The sequence below is a fragment of the Schistocerca nitens genome, chromosome 3, assembly GCF_023898315.1.
Source record: "Schistocerca nitens isolate TAMUIC-IGC-003100 chromosome 3, iqSchNite1.1, whole genome shotgun sequence".
NCBI lineage: Eukaryota > Metazoa > Arthropoda > Insecta > Orthoptera > Acrididae > Schistocerca > Schistocerca nitens.
This window is the reverse complement of record NC_064616.1, coordinates 572,999,779-573,024,344: the sequence shown is the minus strand read 5'-3', so window position 1 is coordinate 573,024,344 and position 24,566 is coordinate 572,999,779. Positions and strand designations below refer to the sequence as shown.

The 24,566-nt window shown below is 44.0% G+C and overlaps 1 protein-coding gene across 1 annotated transcript in view; it reads left to right on the top strand.

Moving 5' to 3' along the window:
• Positions 1-24,566, top strand: part of LOC126249346 (lisH domain-containing protein ARMC9-like) — a 231,761-nt gene that overhangs the window by 139,745 nt on the left and 67,450 nt on the right. The window contains exon 13 of the mRNA XM_049951000.1: positions 7,938-8,058. Within this exon, the coding sequence (XP_049806957.1) occupies positions 7,938-8,058 (121 nt within the window). The remainder of the gene's footprint in view (positions 1-7,937; positions 8,059-24,566) is intronic.

The window sequence follows — 24,566 nt, the reverse complement described above, 5'->3', positions numbered from 1 at the left end:
GAGTGGTACAACCAGTTTAAAGATGGGTACACTTCAGTGGAGAGTGAGCCACACACTGGTTGGCCATCAGCATTCCGAAATGATCAGGTCATTGCCAAAGAGAATGCTGCGGTCATGTGGGACCATTGTGTGACTGTCAGAGAAATTGCAGAATCGGTTGATATCAGCACTTTTTTGGCAAATTCCATTGTGACCGAATATTTGGCCATGAAGAGAGTGTCAGTGAAATTCGTGCCGAAGCTGCTGAGGTTGGAGCAAAAGCAACTGTGTGTTGAAATCTCACAGGACATGCTGGACTCCACAGTCAGTCACCTCACCCCGACTTCATGAAAACCATAATCTCTGGTGACAAGTCCTGAGTATAAGAGTATGACCTGGAAACCAAATATCAGTCATTGCAATGGAAGCATTCTTCGTCACCAAGACCAAAGAAGGCCCATCAAGTGTGTAGCAATGTCAAAGTGATGATGACTGCTTTCTTTGACTCCCGTGACATAGTACACCATATGTATGCACCACAGGGTCAAACAATCACCAGATAGTACTATGGGGATGTCTTCATCACGTACGTGATGCTGTCTGGTGCAAGAGACTCAACTCGTGGTCAATAGCAAATTGGTGTCTCCATCACAACAATGCTCCATCACATTCCTCGTGGTGCTGGTGGGGGGTTTAGTGCGTTACTGTGTCAGTGGTCAAGTTGGCTGCAGCAGCAGGCTAAACAGAGTTCAGGAAAACTCTTTATTATTCATCAAGCTACAGCAGATACAGGTGTGCTCCATCGCCATGTGGGTGCAGCCTGGTGTTCACCCACAGCATCTTCATATCGGTGTAGCAGCGGTGGTTTTTATTGATGCTCATGCACACTACTGGGAGGCAGTGCACTGACAAAGTGCTGAGTGACCCGCAGACAGCTGTAGCTAGAGCGGCTTGCAGGCTAGAGCAACTGTGCTTCACACAACTGGCAGTGGCTAGTTGAATGTGTCACTGGATTCCACCAATCGCCTAACAGCATCAAACCTTGGATGCCAAGAGTGTGGTTGGAGTACACCGTGTGACCCAACACACAGGTACAATGCACTCTGTTTTTGAACTTTTTCCTGATACCTTCACTGCATGTAGGCCACCTATTTTTGTAGCTTTCTTGTGCCAAGTTGTTCTTCTGTCTGGTGGTGGCAGCATACAAAGCAAATTGATGCAATACTGTATGGACAATTCTTTGCCAGAGTATTGCCACTCATTGACTTAATGTGTGGGCTGGTTTGCAGATTAGCTGTGTCTTCAGCCATGTGCCTTCAGGATGGTAAGTAAATCACTGTGTCTTGAAATTCCATGATGTCACATTATTCTGTTCGCACAGCAACAGTGGAAAATGTTTCTACAGTACAACATCTGAGAGCCAGCTCTTGGATTTTTGCACATACTGCGCAACTTTAGAGAAGTAGAAGCACAATTTTATGTCTAGAAATAACAAGGCCTTCTGTAAGTAGAAAATTCATACTGAGTTCGCTGCCTTGCATGATACCACCTGAGCACCAAATGCGATTCATTTTAGTGCACTGAAATAACTTAATTCAGCATTTAAGGAAATCCTCCTTGTATTTCATAACAAAATTTGGTCTGAGGGCAAATATCCCAGTGTATGAGGGAGTCTGTTTTTGTTAAAACTGGAAAAGTATTGCCTTCAGCCAAGTAATTCATATAATACAGCCCTTTTTAGCTTCTTCCAAAAAGACTCTAAAGCACATAGTTAAAAATAGTCAATCTGATCATGGAAACAAGAAAACTTCTCATTCTGTGCACATATTCTGCAGTTTACACTTGATGAAGTCAAAATTTCTATGCATTTTACTAAGATTACCTTACAAAGGTCTTCATACTAGCTAGTTCAATCACACACTCATTCTTTACTATCTTAAGGAGCCACACTCATTCTTTACCATCTTAGTCAACCCTTTTGATATGGTCATTTTTTATGGGAAGCATTAATTGTGATACTTTACCACTTTAATTACATATACAGTACTAGAATTTGAGAAGGATAGTCGAATCAGTTGAATTCTTAGGTCTTATAATATTTTTGCATCATTATTTCTTGCATCAGTTGTAAGTAATATGTGAACAACTTGCTTCTAAAGAAGCCAATATAATATATTTTTACAGTGGGAATTTTGTATATCACCCCTGTTACAGAATCTATTTGAAATATATTAAAAGCTTTGAGGTCAATAATTTTCTTATTTCCCCATTCTCTTAGAGTCTAGAAACACCTTTGTAACCAGAAAAAATAGACCCTCAAAACTGTCACAGCCAAATTTTAAAATACCCCATTTGAAAAGTTGTAAATTTACAAATTGTGACTTACTCAAAGAAGAAGAAAAAGAGTACTTAAATACAAGGGTTGGAACTTAAATAGTGGCAACTATTTATTCACAACTGATACAAAAGAGTTATATGTTTGCACCTGTTACTGTCCTTCAAAGTAGTCACCAGCATTGTGCAGAACCCGGTGCCAGTGATGTGGAAGGCATAATATACCATTAGCAGAGCCTGTTCTGTTAATGATGCAAATGGAGTGATCTAAAGTTATGGTGATTCTTGTGTACGACTGTGATGGTGTTATCCCAATACATTACATTCCTCCACGGCAGACCATCAATGAACAGTATTACTGTTCATTTTTGGAGCATCACATGCGACCAGCCTTGCAAAAGAAGCAGCGACACTTTCTGCGCAACCCACCCATCATTTTGCACGACAATGCTCGGGCACATACAGCACAAGCTATGGCTGCTCTGTTTGATCGATGGAACTGCACCATACTCCCTGGACTTAAATCTTTGTGACATTGATTTGATTCCGAAGATGAAGGAACCACTTCGTGACATTTGCTTCAGAACTGTTCCAGAGATTCAACAGGCAGTAGACTGCTCCATTTGCACCATCAACAGAACAGGCTCTGCTAACGATATACTACACCTTCCACATCACTGGCAGTGGGTTCTACACAATGCTGGTGACTACTTTGAAGGACAGTAACAGGTGCAAACATGTAACTCTTTTGTATTGGTTGTGAATAAATAGTTGCCACTATTTAAGTTCCAACCCTCTTATATTTTTTTTTCTTAATTGTTCCATTTTTGTGAATGTGGTAATCTCCTGTTTGCTAATTTGAAGGTGATAAAAGTGTACATAACAAGGTAGAATGCAGTCATGGAAAAGTTGGTGTGACTGGAGATTATGCAAAGATGAGTAGGTGAGGTAGAAAAGACAAGCAGTGGAACATTTGAGAAAGCTATAAATTAGAGATTGCTCTCAAGGTGGAAGGAGAGGAAAGAATGGGGGGTTAAAAGTGGCAGAAGTAAGAAAATTGGGTGTAAAAAATGAGAGAGGATAGCATATAATGGATGCAATGATAATAGTAAGGATAGAATTACCATTTACTGTTTCCCTTATGTCCCCATCTTGATATTCTGTCTGCTTTTGGTTTTATTGGCTGGTATAGCATCAAGCTGTGAGTCTTGTTTTTTTTTTTTTTTAATTTTACATGTGAGGTTTTTCTTGTCTTGAAATCATATTTCTATCTATCATTTGCCAGCTAAACCTAACATAGCTTGATCAGACACCCATCAGTTGTCACATTTCAGGCAATATCCTATTTTGTAGGATTTTCAGTCTCTCAAATCTTGAATAAGGGAATGAGTTAAAAAAAAATAGAGTAAGTTTTTTTTATATGGAGACAGATACTTACTCTGAAATTGAGTTTGTCTGTGAAAGAATAATCAAAATTAATATAACAAATGTAATTAAGACAGGAAAATTTATTTTGGTATAATGATAAGGTGTGGGACATAAGTAGACACACAAACTAAACCAGCTCTATAGCATGAATACTTAATCACAATGTGTTTCAAAATCATTGAAACCAAACAAGCAGATAAGGTGTTGAGCAGTAATTCTTGACAGTACCTCTAGTAACTGGAAATGAGGAGACAGACTGCAAAAATCTTACAGTACTTGGACCATACACAAAGAGATTGACAACAGAATACAGAAAAGTCCAAACTTTACCATGTAGTATGCGAGACACTTTGGCAATGGTAATTTCCAAAATCAGCCCGTATGAAACTTTTTTTTACCTCTGTAGATGTATGCCCTGAAGGCAGCAACAATTACTGTACCAGTAAAGGGTCACCTCCAGGCAACAGAAATGAACTTCCTGCAATATTGTCTTCAAAAGACAAAAGTTGATAAAATAAACAATAGTACTGAGCAACAGCTAGGATTGGAAAGACACCTGCTGGAGATCCCTGAAGTAAAATAATTACAGTGGTATGGTCATATGAAGAGAATGGCTTGCCACAGGATCCATTGAGTTGAACAAAATGTTCCTGCAGAAAGACCACGTGGTGGGATAAACAGATGGTCAAAAACTCAGTATTAAAGATGCCAACTTGCGTAAAACATATGAACAAGAACTATGGGTAGCAAAGCCATTGTGTAGAAAGTTTATCTAGAACTGCACGTGGCTTGCTGAATGGAGAAATTACGATGGTGATGGATATTGTTATATTTACTTTTCTTTGATCATTTTGTACAACTACATACAGTCATTTAAATTAGCTGGAGGTTGTAAACTTGTGGATCATACAGAAGTATTAGGAGATAAAATTGAAGATGTGTATTAGGAACCTGTGTCAATGCTATGAAAATTTGATGGCCTAATAATGTTACACCTGTAAATGATATCTAGCAATGGTCTCAGGGTGTTTCCTCATCTTCAGCTGTGATTGTAGGTGTTGCACTTAAGCTGCTCATTATTTATCATTCTAGGTATCTATCTTATTATTTTGATCACTTTTATTAATTTTAATTTGGATTTTATACAGGGGCTGGACAAAAAATAGGAACACCACAAACACAACACATTACCACATGTAATACAGTGTAGAAAACCCGCTAACATTCAAAATAACTTCCTCTCATCTCGGAATGGAAAAATATAGGTCCTGAATGTTTTTAAAGGGAATTTATAACATTCTCCTGCAAAATAATGACAAGTTCAGGTAAAGGTGATGGAGGTAAATAGTGATCATACACCCTTCTCTCCAAAGCAGACCACAAAGGCTCAATAATATTGATATCTGGTGACTGTGGTGGCCAGGGGGGATGTGACACTTCATCCTCATGCTCACAAAACCAGTCCTGCATGGTGTGAGCTGTGTGAACAGAGGCCCTGTCATCTTGAAACACAGTGTCACCATTGGGGAACCAACATTATACCATGGGATGGACTTGATCAGCCAAAATGGTCTCATAATACTTGGCAGTAATGTGACCTTACAGAGTAACAATGGGGTCCATGGAATATCATGATATGGCTGCCCATATCATCACTGAAACCCCACCATGTTTCACTCTTCTGATGTAATATTGGCCAGAAGTTGGAAACAGTGTGATACAAGACTCATCTGACCAAATTACACTACTGGCCATTAAAATTGCTACACCAAGAAGAAATGCAGATGATAAACGGGTATTCATTGGACAAATATATTATACTAGAACTAACATGTGATTACATTTTCAAGCAAATTGGGAGCATAGATCCTGAGAAATCAGTACAGAGAACAACCACCTCTGGCCGTAATAACGGCCTTGATACGCCTGGGCATTGAGTGAGACAGAGCTTGGATGGCATGTACAGGTACAGCTGCCTATGCAGCTTCAACATGATACCACAGTTAATCAAGAGTAGTGACTGGCGTATTGTGATGAGCCAGTTGCTCATCCACCATTGATCAGAGGTTTTCATTTGGTGAGAGATCTGGAGAATGTGCTAGCCAGGGCAGCAGTTGAATATTTTCTGTGTCCAGAAAGGCCTGTACAGGACCTGCAACATGTGGTCATGCATTATCCTGCTGAAATGTAGAGTTTCGCAGGGATCGAATGAAGGGTAGAGCCACAGGTCGTAACACATCTGAAATGTAACGTCCACTGTTGAAAGTGCCGTCAATGTGAACAAGAGGTGACGGAGACATGTAACCAATGGCACCCCATACCATCACACCGGGTGATACGCCACTATGGCGATGACGAATACACGCTTCCAATGTGCGTTCACCGCGATGTTGCCAAACACGGATGCGACTATCATGATGCTGTAAACAGAACCTTGGATTCCATTTGTGCACCCAGATTCGTCATTGAGTACACCATCGCTGGCACTGCTGTCTGTGATGCAGCATCACGGGTAACCGCAGCCATGGTCTCCGAGCTGGTAGTCTATGCTGCTGCAAATGTCGTCGAACTGTTCATGCAGATGGTTGTTGTCTTGCAAACTTCCCCATCTGTTGACTCAGGGATCGAGACGTGGCTGCACGATCTGTTACAGCCATGCAGATAAGATGCCTGTCATCTCGACTGCTAGTGATCTGAGGCCGTTGGGATCCAGCCCGGCGATCCGTATTACCCTCCTGAACCCACCGATTCCATATTCTGCTAACAGTCATTGGATCTCGACCAACACAAGCAGCAATGTCGCGATACGATAAATGAAATCGCGATAGGCTACAATCCGACCTTTATCAAAGTCAGAAACGTGATGGTACACATTTCTCCTCCTTACACGACGCATCACAACAACATTCCAGCAGGCAATGCTGGTCAACTGTTGTTTGTGTATGAGAAATCGGTTGGAAACTTTCCTCATGTCAGCATGTTGTAGGTGTTGCCACCGGCGCCAACCTTGTGTGAATGCTCTGAAAAGCTAATCATTTGCATATCACAGCATCTTCTTCCTGTCGGTTAAATTTCATGTCTGTAGCACGTCATCTTCGTGGTGTAGCAATTTTAATGGCCAGTAGTGTACTTTCTTCCGTTACTCCATAGCCTGAGGTTTATGACTCTGGCACCACATTTTCCTCTTACAGGCATTTGCATCACTTATGAGCAGTTTTGCAATTCCAGCATGCCCTGCACTTACCTGCTTATGGAGCTCCATTTTTATTTTTTTGCTACTGACAGGGTTTGTGAGTGTGGCATCCAGTTGAGCAGTGACTTTTGCAGCTGTTACCCTCTTATTTTTTGCCACAAACCTCTTCAATGACCATCCATCATGATCACCCAACACACACTTTCATCCATGCTGTGACTTAGCAGATGGTGTTTTTCTACTTTGCACATATGTGGTACAGATCTGCAATACAGTGCCTCTCAAAACACCAAACATTGGGCTACCTTGCGTATGGAAGCACCCACCATAATAGTTCCAGGAATTTGTCCACATTCTGCTTCACTTAGCTCTAACATAATGCATTCAAAAGTGCACAGAACACTGTTGTGATACAACTGACACTTGCTACGCACTGAGGACATTTCACAGGTGCCGTTCATAGTCAAATTTAGCAGTGTAACCTGCAGGTTTGGCTAGCATCTGCATTTACATTTAAGCATGCATTTCTCATGGTGTTTCCATATTTCTGTCTAACAGTTGTATGCCTCTTAATGTTGAGTTATTATCTTTGTTGTAAAACTAGAATAATAGTTTGACAGCCTTGCATTCTCTACAATCTCAAGAACCCTTTATTACTATTGTCTTTTTGTGCACTTTATCCACACCTATAAATGCATGTAAGCCCCACTGACAAATATCATTTTCTACTTTACTATGACAAAACAAGGAGCCTGTGTTCGAAAGCCCAAGTCTAAAGTGTTCTTATGAGCGTTTATGTCGATTTTGTTGTAAATTTGGTTGTATGAAGTAAACAGACTGTTCTGTCTTACTATTTATTCTGGAGACCAACATTAACTGCTTTGTTTTGAATGTTCTCAAAATTACAGTCTTAATGTAAATTTAAAGAAATCAGTTGTTTGAGTTTGTAAACATTTATGGTATTAGAAGTATCTTACATTTTTATTTGTTCCTTGTCTTCTAGGTAGAGCTTGACTTGTTAGAAGATGAACTTGATGCAGATGATCCAGTGACAAACATTCATGGTGAACTATGTGGTGAGGCTCTTTTGTATCAACAATATCGTCAACCATTCCCTCGTCATGGTGAGTTTAACTGTTGTATGTCCTGTTGTTTCCGCAGTAATTCATCTTTTATTAATAGATAAATTAGAATATGTTATAACCAATAAACACACTAGTATCAGCTATACCATTCTTTTCGTTACTTACCCCTAGGAGGTACATAGGTTAGGGCTGAAAAGAAGAGGAAAACATAATGACAACTTCAGATAATTTTTGAATGTGTATTGTTAATATTTTCTCTATGCAACTGGTTATTAGTGATCACTCTTATTATAAAACTCCAAATTTTCTTTGTCTGTTTTTCAATATTTTGTGCTCATAAACTAAATTAGTGTCAGTGATGTTGAGGAACAGCTAAAATTGTTAAAATTTAATAAAGACCCAGGACAGACACTATACCCAATTTACAGCTGTGTTAGCCCCTCTATTGACTATAATCTACTGTAAACACATTGAACAAAAAACCCTGCCCAGTAGTTGAAAAAAAGTGCAGGATACACCCAGCTACAAGAAGGATAGCAGAAGTTGTTGGTTGATTTGAGGGAGGGGACCAAACAGTGAGGTCATAGGTCCCATGGAATTAGGGAAGGATGGGGCTGGAAGTCAGCTGTGCCCTTTGAAAGGAACCATCCCTGCATGTGTCTGAAGCGATTTATGGAAATCACGGAAAACCTAAATCGGGATGGCCAGACGCGGGTTGGAACTGTCATCCTCCCAAATGCGAGTCCAGTGTGCTAACGACTGCGCCACATCACTCGGTGGTAGCAGAAGTGATCCACAAAACTACCACACAATATCCTTGATATTCATTTGTTATAGAATGTTATAACATATTTTGGGCTCAGACATAAGGAGGAATCCTGAACAGAATGACCTCCTCCGTGCCATCCAACACGTATTTTGAAAACATCAGTCTTGTGAAACGCGACTCACACTTATCTCACATGGCATGCTGGTAGTCATGGATCAAGGCAGTCTGTCAGGTAGTTGCAGTATTTCTTGATTTGCAAAGAGCATTTGAATCAAAGACACTTTCCACAGTGCCATGTAATTACTCACAGGTGGAAAATGAGGCAATGGCTATCATTTTTGGAGTTAAAAAATTTCATGTTTTCTTGTATGGGGCGAAATTTCTGCTCATTGCTGACCACAACCTATTGGTTTCCTTATTCAGCCCTCATCCCATACAGCAGAATGAAACTGTCAACTAATTGCAGAAATGGGCACTTCCACAATAACTATTTTTATGACTTTTGATACCAGTCCACTGCCCAGCATGCCAGTGCAGATGCATTCTGATTGCCAGTGGGACTATATCCAGAGTTTGACTGAAAAGAGGCACTCACTTTCACTTGGCCAAAGCCTTGCACCATAATTTGGTGGATTTTCATTTGACAGTGTGGGAGATGAGGGCCACATAATCACTTTTCTGGTTTCAGCTGATCAGGTGTGGTGGGCAGAGCATGCTCTTTTGGGAACAGATTTGGCCTGGTATGTCGTTACTGGCTGGTGGCCAATCATGATGTTGAACATCTTGTGTGGGCCCCTGCAGCCTGTGGACAAAACCAGGTTGTGTTGCCTAGTCATTATTCCTCTCTGCCAGTCCCAACTTTTCAGGTCTTTCCTTGGGAAGCAGATTGTTATTGGTGGTTTATGTATTGTGAAATTTCCTCTATGTTGCCAAGATGGCCTTCAAAATGTTGATGGCAACTGTTTGCACACTGTTGGTCTTTTTTTCTGTCATGGGCCACCACTGGCACTCATTTATGATAACAGTTGGCAATTTGTATCACTGGAGTTTGAATATTTTTGCATTTGCAGGGGTATCTAACATCTAACATCTGACTACTGCCCCATTTCACCCAGTGTTTAACTCAGAGGTGGAGAACTTAATGCATTCATTCAAGACCCAAATGAAGAAACCCATGTCTGCCTCCTCCTGAGATGATCTACTGTTGGGTTTTCAGACTATGTACTTAATGATGCCAATTAACAGGTGTTGTCCAGGAAATTTTTGCTTGGTCACCAGCCGTGGGGGCTTTTGGATTTGTTGCACCCAAAGTTACCTGCCAAAGACTATCACAGCCCACTGTGTTTTCCTCACGGTGGTGTCATTTGGACTTGGTCTTTCGACCTGTAGTAGGGGTGGCTGGCTGCTAGATGTAGTGATGAGCCACAAGGTTCAACAGCTTTTTTTTTTTTTTTTTTTTTTTTTAAATGGTGGATGTCGGTTGGGAGCAGGAGATCCTTCATTCCAACCGGTTGCAGCCATGACTTGTTGGACTTTTAATGCCAGTGTCTCCAAGCCAACAAGGTGATGGGGTTGGTTGCAGAGTTGTTTTGATGGGAGCCTCCCAGTGTTGGCAGCATGTTCACCCACTTCCAAGACATCTGCCATCATACCTTCAGTGGCAGAATAAGGTGATATTGGGGATAACTCCTGTGCCTACAGCTGTGGAGCCCCTGGAATTTGAACTGGTACCCTCTTTTTCATGCTCACTAGTCGCCTAGTCCTCACCCCTACCCATGCTGGTGGACTAATTATTAACCCAGCCTTACAGCCTTCTGCCTTTTCAGCAGAGCAAGCTGCATTTGCACTGTCTCCTTCTGCCCTCATGCCCTCTCCAGTTTTGTGACAGAGGTGACAGCACAAACTGGCCTTTTTTTCGATTTGCATGGCCTTTTCAGTGGTAAGGGATTTAGTATCTCCTCCAGCAGACATTGAGATGGATGCAGAGGAGCTAGCATGGTTATCACACTGGAATAGTACAGTATGCTGCCATGGAGGGTGTGGGCGAAGTGTGGCGTGGGCAGAGAAACTGCCCAGGTGGTTTACCTGCCAGTGGCAACAGGCCTGTCCCAGTAATTCTAACACTAATTTCAATGCCTGCAGACCAAGCCGTCACCTTGTGCAGTGCTCTGCTGCAGGCTGCTCTGTTATCAGTCACTCGTTCTTGTCATATGTTGTGTTTTCCTCAGTGCTCATGCTCTATGTGGTTTCAGACAGTCAGCTCACCTGCAGATTGACTCACATGTTGAGATGTGTTCCCTCTTCTGGGCCTCTCTATGGATGGTAGTTGACCAATATTGTGTGTACTACCTCCTGATCCAGCTACACAGTTTTGACACCTCAGTGATGGTTAAGAAAGGTTCTAGTCCAACAAATTGAGGTGTCATTCCTGCTATCGTCAGCCTGTCAGCTTGTTCATTGCCACTAATTCCTGAGTGACTAGGAACCTGCTGCTGTTTTACTCTGTGGCTTTCCCCTTGTGTCAAAAGGGATTTATGGCACTCTGCAACAATTTTTGATCTTGTTGCAGGGGCTGATAGAGATTTCAGAGCTGCTTGGCTCTCAGAATGGAAGAAGATGCCACAATCTTTGTAGCACCTATGTAGAGTCTTCTCTGCAGCTATTCTGATGACAAGTTTTTCTGCCTGGAATACTTTGGCCAGCCTCCCTTGAGAGATTGTGTTATCTAGTCTAGGCTATATCCATATACCCTGGCCTGAGCACCTTTGTCTGTAACTTCCTGGCAGATTAAAACTGTGTGCCCGACCGAGACTCGAACTCGGGACCTTTGCCTTTCGCGGGCAAGTGCTCTACCAACTGAGCTACCGAAGCACGACTCACACCCGGTACTCACAGCTTTACTTCTGCCAGTACCTCGTCTCCTACCTTCCAAACTTTACAGAAGCTCTCCTGCGAACCTTGCAGAACTAGCACTCCTGAAAGAAAGGATATTGCGGAGACATGGCTTAGCCACAGCCTGGGGGATGTTTCCAGAATGAGATTTTCACTCTGCAGCGGAGTGTGTGCTGATATGAAACTTCCTGGCAGATTAAAACTGTGTGCCCGACCGAGACTCGAACTCGGGACCTTTGCCTTTCGCGGGCAAGTGCTCTACCAACTGAGCTACCGAAGCACGACTCACGCCCGGTACTCACAGCTTTACTTCTGCCAGTACCTCGTCTCCTACCTTCCAAACTTTACAGAAGCTCTCCTGCGAACCTTGCAGAACTAGCACTCCTGAAAGAAAGGATATTGCGGAGACATGGCTTAGCCACAGCCTGGGGGATGTTTCCAGAATGAGATTTTCACTCTGCAGCGGAGTGTACGCTGATATGAAACTTCCTGGCAGATTAATCCTGTGTGCCCGACCGAGACTCGAACTCGGGACCTTTGCCTTTCGCAGGCAAGTGCTCTACCAACTGAGCTACCGAAGCACGACTCATGCCCGGTACTCACAGCTTTACTTCTGCCAGTACCTCGTCTCCTACCTTCCAAACTTTACAGAAGCTCTCCTGCAAACCTTGCAGAACTAGCACTCCTGAAAGAAAGGATATTGCGGAGACATGGCTTAGCCACAGCCTGGGGGATGTTTCCAGAATGAGATTTTCACTCTGCAGCGGAGTGTGCGCTGATATGAAACTTCCTGGCAGATTAAAACTGTGTGCCCGACCGAGACTCGAACTCGGGACCTTTGCCTTTCGCGGGCAAGTGCTCTACAAACTGAGCTACCGAAGCACGACTCACGCCCGGTACTCACAGCTTTACTTCTGCCAGTACCTCGTCTCCTACCCTCCAAACTTTACAGAAGCTCCCCTGCGAACCTTGCAGAACTAGCACTCCTGAAAGAAAGGATATTGCGGAGACATGGCTTAGCCACAGCCTGGGGGATGTTTCCAGAATGAGATTTTCACTCTGCAGCGGAGTGTGCGCTGATATGAAACTTCCTCTCAGATTAAAACTGTGTGCCCGACCGAGACTCGAACTCGGGACCTTTGCCTTTCGCGGGCAAGTGCTCTACCAACTGAGCTACCGAAGCACGACTCACGCCCGGTACTCACAGCTTTACTTCTGCCAGTACCTCGTCTCCTACCTTCCAAACTTTACAGAAGCTCTCCTGCAAACCTTGCAGAACTAGCACTTCTGAAAGAAAGGATATTGCGGAAACATGGCTTAGCCACAGCCTGGAGGATGTTTCCAGAATGAGATTTTCACTCTGCAGCGGAGTGTGCGCTGATATGAAACTTCCTGGCAGATTAAAACTGTGTGCCCAACCGAGACTCGAACTCGGGACCTTTGCCTTTCGCGGGCAAGTGCTCTACCAACTGAGCTACCGAAGCACGACTCACGCCCGGTACTCACAGCTTTACTTCTGCCAGTACCTCGTCTCCTACCTTCCAAACTTTACAGAAGCTCTCCTGCGAACCTTGCAGAACTAGCACTCCTGAAAGAAAGGATATTGCGGAAACATGGCTTAGCCACAGCCGGGGGGATGTTTCCAGAATGAGATTTTCACTCTGCAGCGGAGTGTGCGCTGATTTGAAACTTCCTGGCAGATTAAAACTGTGTGCCCGACCGAGACTCGAACTCGGGACGTTTGCCTTTCGCGGGCAAGTGCTCTACCAACTGAGCTACCGAAGCACGACTCACACCCGGTACTCACAGCTTTACTTCTGCCAGTACCTCGTCTCCTACCTTCCAAACTTTACAGAAGCTCTCCTGCGAACCTTGCAGAACTAGCACTCCTGAAAGAAAGGATATTGCGGAGACATGGCTTAGCCACAGCCTGGGGGATGTTTCCAGAATGAGATTTTCACTCTGCAGCGGAGTGTGTGCTGATATGAAACTTCCTGGCAGATTAAAACTGTGTGCCCGACCGAGACTCGAACTCGGGACCTTTGCCTTTCGCGGGCAAGTGCTCTACCAACTGAGCTACCGAAGCACGACTCACGCCCGGTACTCACAGCTTTACTTCTGCCAGTACCTCGTCTCCTACCTTCCAAACTTTACAGAAGCTCTCCTGCGAACCTTGCAGAACTAGCACTCCTGAAAGAAAGGATATTGCGGAGACATGGCTTAGCCACAGCCTGGGGGATGTTTCCAGAATGAGATTTTCACTCTGCAGCGGAGTGTACGCTGATATGAAACTTCCTGGCAGATTAAACCTGTGTGCCCGACCGAGACTCGACTCGGGACCTTTGCCTTTCGCAGGCAAGTGCTCTACCAACTGAGCTACCGAAGCACGACTCACGCCCGGTACTCACAGCTTTACTTCTGCCAGTACCTCGTCTCCTACCTTCCAAACTTTACAGAAGCTCTCCTGCAAACCTTGCAGAACTAGCACTCCTGAAAGAAAGGATATTGCGGAGACATGGCTTAGCCACAGCCTGGGGGATGTTTCCAGAATGAGATTTTCACTCTGCAGCGGAGTGTGCGCTGATATGAAACTTCCTGGCAGATTAAAACTGTGTGCCCGACCGAGACTCGAACTCGGGACCTTTGCCTTTCGCGGGCAAGTGCTCTACAAACTGAGCTACCGAAGCACGACTCACGCCCGGTACTCACAGCTTTACTTCTGCCAGTACCTCGTCTCCTACCCTCCAAACTTTACAGAAGCTCCCCTGCGAACCTTGCAGAACTAGCACTCCTGAAAGAAAGGATATTGCGGAGACATGGCTTAGCCACAGCCTGGGGGATGTTTCCAGAATGAGATTTTCACTCTGCAGCGGAGTGTGCGCTGATATGAAACTTCCTCTCAGATTAAAACTGTGTGCCCGACCGAGACTCGAACTCGGGACCTTTGCCTTTCGCGGGCAAGTGCTCTACCAACTGAGCTACCGAAGCACGACTCACGCCCGGTACTCACAGCTTTACTTCTGCCAGTACCTCGTCTCCTACCTTCCAAACTTTACAGAAGCTCTCCTGCAAACCTTGCAGAACTAGCACTCCTGAAAGAAAGGATATTGCGGAAACATGGCTTAGCCACAGCCTGGAGGATGTTTCCAGAATGAGATTTTCACTCTGCAGCGGAGTGTGCGCTGATATGAAACTTCCTGGCAGATTAAAACTGTGTGCCCAACCGAGACTCGAACTCGGGACCTTTGCCTTTCGCGGGCAAGTGCTCTACCAACTGAGCTACCGAAGCACGACTCACGCCCGGTACTCACAGCTTTACTTCTGCCAGTACCTCGTCTCCTACCTTCCAAACTTTACAGAAGCTCTCCTGCGAACCTTGCAGAACTAGCACTCCTGAAAGAAAGGATATTGCGGAAACATGGCTTAGCCACAGCCGGGGGGATGTTTCCAGAATGAGATTTTCACTCTGCAGCGGAGTGTGCGCTGATTTGAAACTTCCTGGCAGATTAAAACTGTGTGCCCGACCGAGACTCGAACTCGGGACGTTTGCCTTTCGCGGGCAAGTGCTCTACCAACTGAGCTACCGAAGCACGACTCACACCCGGTACTCACAGCTTTACTTCTGCCAGTACCTCGTCTCCTACCTTCCAAACTTTACAGAAGCTCTCCTGCGAACCTTGCAGAACTAGCACTCCTGAAAGAAAGGATATTGCGGAGACATGGCTTAGCCACAGCCTGGGGGATGTTTCCAGAATGAGATTTTCACTCTGCAGCGGAGTGTGCGCTGATTTGAAACTTCCTGGCAGATTAGAACTGTGTGCCCGACCGAGACTCGAACTCGGGACCTTTGCCTTTCGCGGGCAAGTGCTCTACCAACTGAGCTACCGAAGCACGACTCACACCCGGTACTCACAGCTTTACTTCTGCCAGTACCTCGTCTCCTACCTTCCAAACTTTACAGAAGCTCTCCTGCGAACCTTGCAGAACTAGCACTCCTGAAAGAAAGGATATTGCGGAGACATGGCTTAGCCACAGCCTGGGGGATGTTTCCAGAATGAGATTTTCACTCTGCAGCGGAGTGTGCGCTGATATGAAACTTCCTGGCAGATTAAAACTGTGTGCCCGACCGAGACTCGAACTCGGGACCTTTGCCTTTCGTGGGCAAGTGCTCTACCAACTGAGCTACCGAAGCACGACTCACGCCCGGTACTCACAGCTTTACTTCTGCCAGTACCTCGTCTCCTACCTTCCAAACTTTACAGAAGCTCTCCTGCGAACCTTGCAGAACAAGCACACAGTTTTAATCTGCCAGGAAGTTTCATATCAGCGCACACTCCGCTGCAGAGTGAAAATCTCATTCTGGAAACATCCTCCAGGCTGTGGCTAAGCCATGTCTCCGCAATATCCTTTCTTTCAGGAGTGCTAGTTCTGCAAGGTTCGCAGGAGAGCTTCTGTGAAGTTTGGAAGGTAGGAGACGAGGTACTGGCAGAAGTAAAGCTGTGAGTACCGGGCGTGAGTCGTGCTTCGGTAGCTCAGTTGGTAGAGCACTTGCCCGCGAAAGGCAAAGGTCCCGAGTTCGAGTCTCGGTTGGGCACACAGTTTTAATCTGCCAGGAAGTTTCATATCAGCACACACTCCGCTGCAGAGTGAAAATCTCATTCTGGAAACATCCCCCAGGCTGTGGCTGAGCCATGTCTCCGCAATATCCTTTCTTTCAGGAGTGCTAGTTCTGCAAGGTTCGCAGGAGAGCTTCTGTAAAGTTTGGAAGGTAGGAGACGAGGTACTGGCAGAAGTAAAGCTGTGAGTACCGGGCGTGAGTCGTGCTTCGGTAGCTCAGTTGGTAGAGCACTTGCCCGCGAAAGGCAAACGTCCCGAGTTCGAGTCTCGGTCGGGCACACAGTTTTAATCTGCCAGGAAGTTTCATATCAGCGCACACTCCGCTGCAGAGTGAAAATCTCATTCTGGAAACATCCCCCAGGCTGTGGCTAAGCCATGTCTCCGCAATATCCTTTCTTTCAAGAGTGCTAGTTCTGCAAGGTTTGCAGGAGAGCTTCTGTAAAGTTTGGAAGGTAGGAGACGAGGTACTGGCAGAAGTAAAGCTGTGAGTACCGGGCGTGAGTCGTGCTTCGGTAGCTCAGTTGGTAGAGCACTTGCCCGCGAAAGGCAAAGGTCCCGAGTTCGAGTCTCGGTCGGGCACACAGTTTTAATCTGCCAGGAAGTTTCATATCAGCGCACACTCCGCTGCAGAGTGAAAATCTCATTCTGGAACCTTTGTCTGTTTTTGACCCATCAGTAAACTGGACTATGTCTCCTGAATGGTACATTGGTTGCTCATTACCTCCAATTGTTACCTTGAATGGTTTATTGAAGCAGCTAGTCAACTGACATTTTCCCAAAAATTCCTATGTTCACAACATTCATTATATTGGTGTAGGATTCTGGATATCCCCAAAGTTTCCAGTTTTTAACTTGTATGGCCCTGCCATTGCCTCTGTTGTACCAAAAGATGTAATGTGAGTATGTCCAGCATGACCTCTATCCCAACAGTTGCTGTGCTACCAATTTCACCTGTTGTGGCTAGGTTTGGACAGTCCTTGCACCTTTCCAAGCTCCTTAGCAGGCACCTTATGTTCTACTTATTCCACCATACTGTAGCCCTATAAATTATTATAGGTCTTACTACAGAGCTGTATATCTGGTATATGCTCCTGGGGCTTGGGCCCTAGTTTTTACCACAGATTGTTCTCTAGTGCACATGAGAGCACCTTGTGCCATATTGTTTATGTGAGGGGCCCCATGATATTTTCATGTCGAGAGCTATGCCTAGATACTTCTCTGCCCCCTCGTACTGGTAGAATTTTGTCAGAGAGCTTAATGTTCCAGTACATGTCCTGTATATGTTTCCTCATGAGTGGTATCACAACAGTTTTCATGAGACTGATCCTTAGATCCTGTTTCCTGCACCAGTTCTGCACAATGTTCTGCACAATGTTCAGAATGGTTGTGCCATTGCTCTAATGATACCTGAAAATTTACTGAGTATTACAGGCTGTATGCACCCCAGAACAACTGGGAAATCCAGAAAGAACATTGTAATTTTTTCATTTGAGGAAAATACAGGAAAAACTTGGGATTTTTTTTTGAATTCCAGGAATTTTTTATTGTTTTATCTTTCAGTTAATTTTTTGTAATTTTGACTGGTAAGATTTGATGCTCTAACAAACGATTTTAGTTTAGCCCTCTATTTTGTTGTTGTTGAAATAGAAACAAAGGACTTCATCCTGGTCGAAGGTTGGGTAGAGACCCATAGGAAGGCAGAGGAGGGCGTTGACATTTGAGTGCTGAGCTGTTGGATGAAAATGATCTCACAGTGATAATAACTGAGGAACAGAGCCAATCATTGAAGTCTGTGTGCCATCTTGTCCAGCAGATGTGTCATAGGGCTAAAGAGGGGAAACTAAATGTTTATGGTCTTTAACCAGGTGAAACTTCACACCATAGAGAAACATGTGTAACTTCTTGACTGAATAAATAATGATGATGCCCTCCTCCTTGATTTACAAGTAATTTTTCTGTGCTACGTTGATCATCTTAGAGGCAAAAGTCAGAGGCTTTTCTGAGGCATCCATGCTATGTCGAGACAGACCTCTTACCTGTTGTTGATGTTGCACTCGATTTTACATATCTTGAAGTCTCAGATCTCAGTATACTGAAAAGATATTTTGGAAGGATAGTGTCAACTGAGGTAGACCACACAATAGGTGAATTTTAAAAGTGACTCCTCCTACTTTATCCACTCTTTAACATTGTTGATGGGCAATTCCAGATTTACAGATTACAGTTTAAACAGGTAAAGAAGTGCCCATCTCTTCCTCTGTAAACACATCCAGAAGAGAACTAATTCAACTATTAATCAGAGTCACAGTATTTGTCGAACTTCATAGTGACATAACAGACAGTGAGTGAAATGTGCAGTTAACCATGCACATGATACAACTTGTTGTACAGCTACTGAAATTAGTTACCCTGCTCAGTGAATATTCTTAATCAAACATTAACACTTTGATGTCACACCAATGATGTCCAAATATATATGTTCACATGAGATCTTAGGTATTGGAAAATTTGCCTGGTGCTTTCACTCTGTCTGACATAGTTATCTTTTCTGAATGCTAGCTAGTCACAGAAATTTCTGATGCAGTGATATTGCCCATTTGGTAACACTTCTGGTACTCTAACACAAGTTGACGTAGATATGTTACCCAGTTGCTCACCAGTCGCAGAGTTTAACGACTCAGTTAGAGATAGATGTTTAGTATTTATTTCCTGACCACAGACACATACCCAAATCAACATGATGATCCTAACCAAATGCTTGGCTATCACAGACTTTTTTATGCTAGCAGTGAGATGTTAGCATCATGCTAGCTAGGCACAGATTTTTACTTTAAACTACATAGTTGTTATGTGCTTACTCATTTGATAAGGGCTTAAACATGACTCAACATAGAGGTGTTATCTGTTTGCGTGCTGATTGCATACTGTCAGTTTTGGGGGAGAGGTGACTATTTAAAGACAGGCTTAAGAATATGATGTGATATCTAAAAGTAATTAATATTTTGAAAATCAACTAAGTTCAATTTACTGGTGCATGGACTTCAAGACTTAACTATTTACTGATTTCTGAAAAATGTTTCAGGTTCATAAATTGGAAAAGTGTATGGAATTGTGTCATAAAGCTAGACACAACCAATATTACAGCCACTGTGAACAAAGTACATTAATCCACATTCACGTAAAGGACAAATGTAGAAACAGTACAATAAGCAATTGAACACAATCTGAGGAGGAACAGTGGTTGCACTGTCTCTATACATAGGAAGGCTCAGGTAGGTGGTGTGGCAGATGATGTACCATGCGCACCATGCCCTACTGCAGGTGGCCTCTGGTGGCTAGCCCACGCAACTGCCATTGGTGGACTATTTGAAGCATAGCGTATTGACTGCCTGGTGCTGCTGCACATATCCAGGTGTTGCATACAGGATGATAGCACCCTTCCCCTCTTGGGGAAAGGGTGCTCCTCTGATATGGGAATTGGCGTGACTGACGACACATCCATGGCCTCTGCAGTGGGTACCACACCTCATGATGGTGGGGAAAGAGGGAAATTCCAAACTGGAATGGTTGAGTAGGGGCAGATGTGGTGTGTGTGCAGACATGCACAGTGGCTGCCCCTCTGTGAAGTACCATAATGGGGGATCAGTAATAAGGGTGCTGGCAGCATCTCAACATCTGGGTCCTCAACATGGTGGAACTGCAACAATGGTGAAGGTGCTGGCCACTTAGGCAGGGGTGCCAGAGTTGCTGGTGGTGAACAACCTGATGATGCCAGCCCTTCCAGTGACAGAAGCACAGATGGCAGTGAAGCATCACAGGAAGAGCCAGCAGCATCTATTAGGGCATCAGACCCTGGAGGAGAGACAGGAGATAGCGGCATCCATGAGGGCAGGTCCACTCACCCCAGCGGTGACGCCCCCCAGGCCAGGACAGGTGCTGAGTAAGGAGGTGAAGATAGCAGTGGCTGCTGACTTCTGGCACTCGCTGTGGCAAAAGGACACAGCTGATTGTGATGGCATGGCACCAGCCCCCCAGCATGGAAGTTGTGGACTGTGGCCAGAATCCATTTCTGTTGGTTGCCGAACCCCCGAGCACAGACCATGTAGTTAGGAGCGAAATGCAATGAGGGCTGCGCCAATGGGTGTTGGTGGGTGGTATGAGCAGTTGCAAGAGGGTATATTGCTGTCAACCTTGGCGTATCTTGCCCAGACTCCAATCCCACATCAGCGTAAACCTTTAGGAACTCAGGAAGCACATCAAGGTGTCATCTGTAACATACCTCATCATTTGAACCTTGAACGTGCAGGTGAGCTTTTCCACCTCATCATTAGATTGGCGATGGAAAGGAGGAGCCGTCATGTGGCAAATGCCTTGACAGGCACAGAAATTGTGGAAGGTCTGAGACACAAACTGTGGACTGTTATGTCACAAGTATATAAGGAAATCCTTCAATAGAAAAAAATATTTGAGAGGGCTTGAACCTTAGCCACAGCTGATGTGGAAGGGCAACATATAACATATGGAAATTTAGGGAAACATAGACAACAAACAACTAGTAAGAATTGAGGATTGGTTCCACAAAATCAACAAGGAAATTTTCCCATGGACACAGTGGCGTAGGCCACAGAGAGAGCATCACCCACGGTGCTGCATGTTGTGTGGCACACTGAGAGCAGGCCACGGCAAGACATACAATGTCACCATCAATTCCAGGCCAAGAAACGTGCTGATAGGCAAATGAGTTGGTACGGGACACCTTCAAATGTCCGTGATGTAGGAGTTGAAGAACAGCCTGCAATAGAGCGCCTGGGGTCACAATCGTGGGTGACAGCCCATCCATAGTTAAGAGGACAACACCATCAAACACTGAAAAGCAGTGATGGAGGGCAAAATAGTTACATAAAGGATCAGAAGCTTGTCTGGAGACTGTCTGGCCAACCATGCTGAATGAGGTGAGCAACTTGGTGCAAAACCAGATTGGTAGCAACAGCAGCAGCGATATGGGAGTATGTGATAGAAAAACCTTCCACTGTAAGCTGTGCCTCAACATCTAAGTGAAAACAAAGGTGCCAATCCTGATCAAAAGTGAGATCTGGCCCCACTGAAAGCCAGGACAGCACGCTGGCATTGGCATGCTGCATGGTAGACCAAAAATGTATTTCATAGTTGTAGTAAGACAGAAACAAGGCCCAATGCTGGAGACAGGCACCAAAGCAGAAGGATTAAACAATGAAACCAAAGGCTTTTGATCTGTAATTAAGTGGAACTTAAACCTATACAGGAATACATGAAACTTCATGAGGATCTAGACGATAGCAAGTGCTTCCTTTTGCATTGGAGAATGTTGTTGCAGTGTGGCGTTGAGCATTTTTGATGCATAAGTTATTGGTGAATGTTCAGAACCATTCTGATAGCGATGTGCAAGAACAACTCTGAGACCATACTGAGAGGTATCTGTAGCCAAGACCAGATGGTGGCCAGAAAGGAAGGTAGCCATACAAGGAGCAGAATGCAATTTAGATTTCAAAAGCCTGAACGCACGCTCGCATGTTGGTGTCCACTGAAAAGCAATGTCCTTGTGGAGCAGTTTATGGAGAGGATTAACCAACATGCCTGATTAAGGGATCTGACATTCCATGCTCTGATCTGTAGAATGCCAGTTTTCTTTCTCCTGATAACGACGTCCTCCTGAGTAGTCCCCGCCCGGAGATCCGAATGGGGGACTATTTTACCTCCAGAATATTTTACCCAAGAGGACGCCATCATGATTTATCCATACAGTAAAGCTGCATGCCCTCGGGGAAAAATTACGGCCGTAGTTTCCCCTTGCTTTCAGCCGTTCGCAGTACCAGCACAGCAAGGCCGTTTTGGTTAATGTTACAAGGCCAGATCAGTCAATCATCCAGACTGTTGCCCCTGCAACTACTGGAAAGGCTGCTGCCCCTCTTCAGGAACCATACATTTGTCTGGCCTCTCAACAGATACCCCTCCATTGTGGTTGCACTTACGGTACAGCTATCTGTGTCGCTGAGGCACGCAAGCCTCCCCACCAACGGCAAGGTCTATGGTTCATGGGGGGGAAATGGATAGTTTAAAGTTAGATATAGTGGGACTTAGCAAATTTCGGTGGCAGGAGGAACAAGACTTTTGGTCAGGTGAATACAGGGTTATAAATACAAAATCAAATAGGGGCAATGCAGGAGTAGGTTTAATAATGAATAAAAAAATAGGTGTTCGGGTAAGCTACTACCAACAACATAGTGAATGCATTATTGTGGCCAAGATAGACATGAAGCCCACACCTACAACAGTAGTACAAGTTATATGCCAACTAGCTCTGCAGATGACGAAGAAATTGAAGAAATGTATGATGAGATAAAAGAAATTATTCAGATAGTGAAGGGAGATGAAAATTTAGTAGTCATGGATGACTGGAATTCGGTAGTAGGAAAAGGAAGAGAAGGAAACGTAGTAGGTGAATATGGATTGGGGCTAAGAAATGAAAGAGGAAGCCATCTGGTAGAATTTTGCACAGAGCACAACTTACTCATAGCTAACACTTGGTTCAAGAATCATAAAAGGAGGTTGTATACATGGAAGAAGCCTGGAGATACTGACAGATCTCAGATAGATTATATAATGGTAAGACAGAGATTTAGGAACCAGGTTTTAAATTGTAAAACATTTCCAGGGGCAGATGTGGACTCTGACCACAATCTATTGGTTATGAACTGTAGATTAAAACTGAAGAAACTGCAAAAAGGTGGGAATTTGAGGAGATGGGACGTGGATAAACTGAAAGAACAAGAGGTTGTAGAGAGTTTCAGGAAGAGCATAAAGGAACAGTTGACAAGAATGGGGGAAAGAAATACAGTAGAAGAAGAATGGATAGCATTGAGGGATGAAGTGGTGAAGGCAGCAGAGGATCAAATATGTAAAAAGACGAGGGCTAGTAGAAATCCTTGGGTGACAGAAGAATTACTGAATTTAATTGATGAAAGGAGAAAATATAAATATGCAGTAAATGAAGCAGGCAAAAAGGAATACAAACGTCTCAAAAATGAGATCGACAGGAAGTGCAAAATGGCTAAGCAGGGATGGATAGAGGACAAATGTAAGGATGTAGATGCTTACCTCACTAGGGTTAAGATAGATACTGCCTACAGGAAAATTAGACCTTTGGAGAAAAGAGAACCACTTGTATGAATATCAAGAGCTCAGATGGAAACCCAGTTCTAAGCAAAGAAGGGAAAGCAGAAAGGTGGAAGGAGTATATAGAGGGACTATACAAGGGCGATGTTCTTGAGGACAATATTATGGAAATGGAAGAGGATGTAGATGAAGATGAAATGGGAGATATGATACTGCATGAAGAATTCGATAGAGCACTGAAAGACCTAAGTCGAAACAAGGCCCCTGGAGTAAACAACATTCCATTAGAACTACTGACGTCTTTGGGAGAGCCAGTCCTGACAAAACTCTATCATCTGGTGGGCAAAATGTATGAGACAGGCAAAATACCCTCAGTCTTCAAGAAGAGTATAATAATTCCAATCCCAAAGAAAGCAGGCGTTGACAGATGTGAAAATTACCGAACTATTAGTTAAATAAGTCACGGCTGCAAAATACTAACGCGAATTCTGTACAGATGAATGGAAAACTCGTAGAAGCCGACCTCGGGGAAGAGCAGTTTGGATTCCGTAGAAATATGGCAACACGTGAGGCAATACTGACCTTACGACTTATCTTAGAAGCTAGATTAAGAAAAGGCAAACCTTTGTTTCTAGCATTTGTAGACTTGGAGAAAGCTTTTGACAATGTTGACTGGAATAATCTCTTTCAAATTCTGAAGGTGGCATGGGTAAAATACAGGGAGCAAAAGCTATTTACAATTTGTATAGAAACCAGATGGCAGTTATAAGAGTCGAGGGACATGAAAGGGAAGCAGTTGTTGGGAAGGGAGTGAGACAGGGTTGTAGCCTCTCCCCGATGTTATTCAATCTGTATATTGAGCAAGCAATAAAGGAAGCAAAAGAAAAATTCGGAGTAGGTATTAAAATCCATGGAGAAGAAATAAGAACTTTAAGGTTCGCCGATGACATTGTAATTCTGTCAGAGACAGCAAAGGACTTGGAGGAGCAGTTAAATGGAATGGACAGTGTCTTGAAGGGAGGATATAAGATGAACATCAACAAAAGCAGAACGAGGATAATGGAATGTTGTCGAATTAACTCGGGTGATGCTGAGAGAATTAGATTAGAAAATGAGA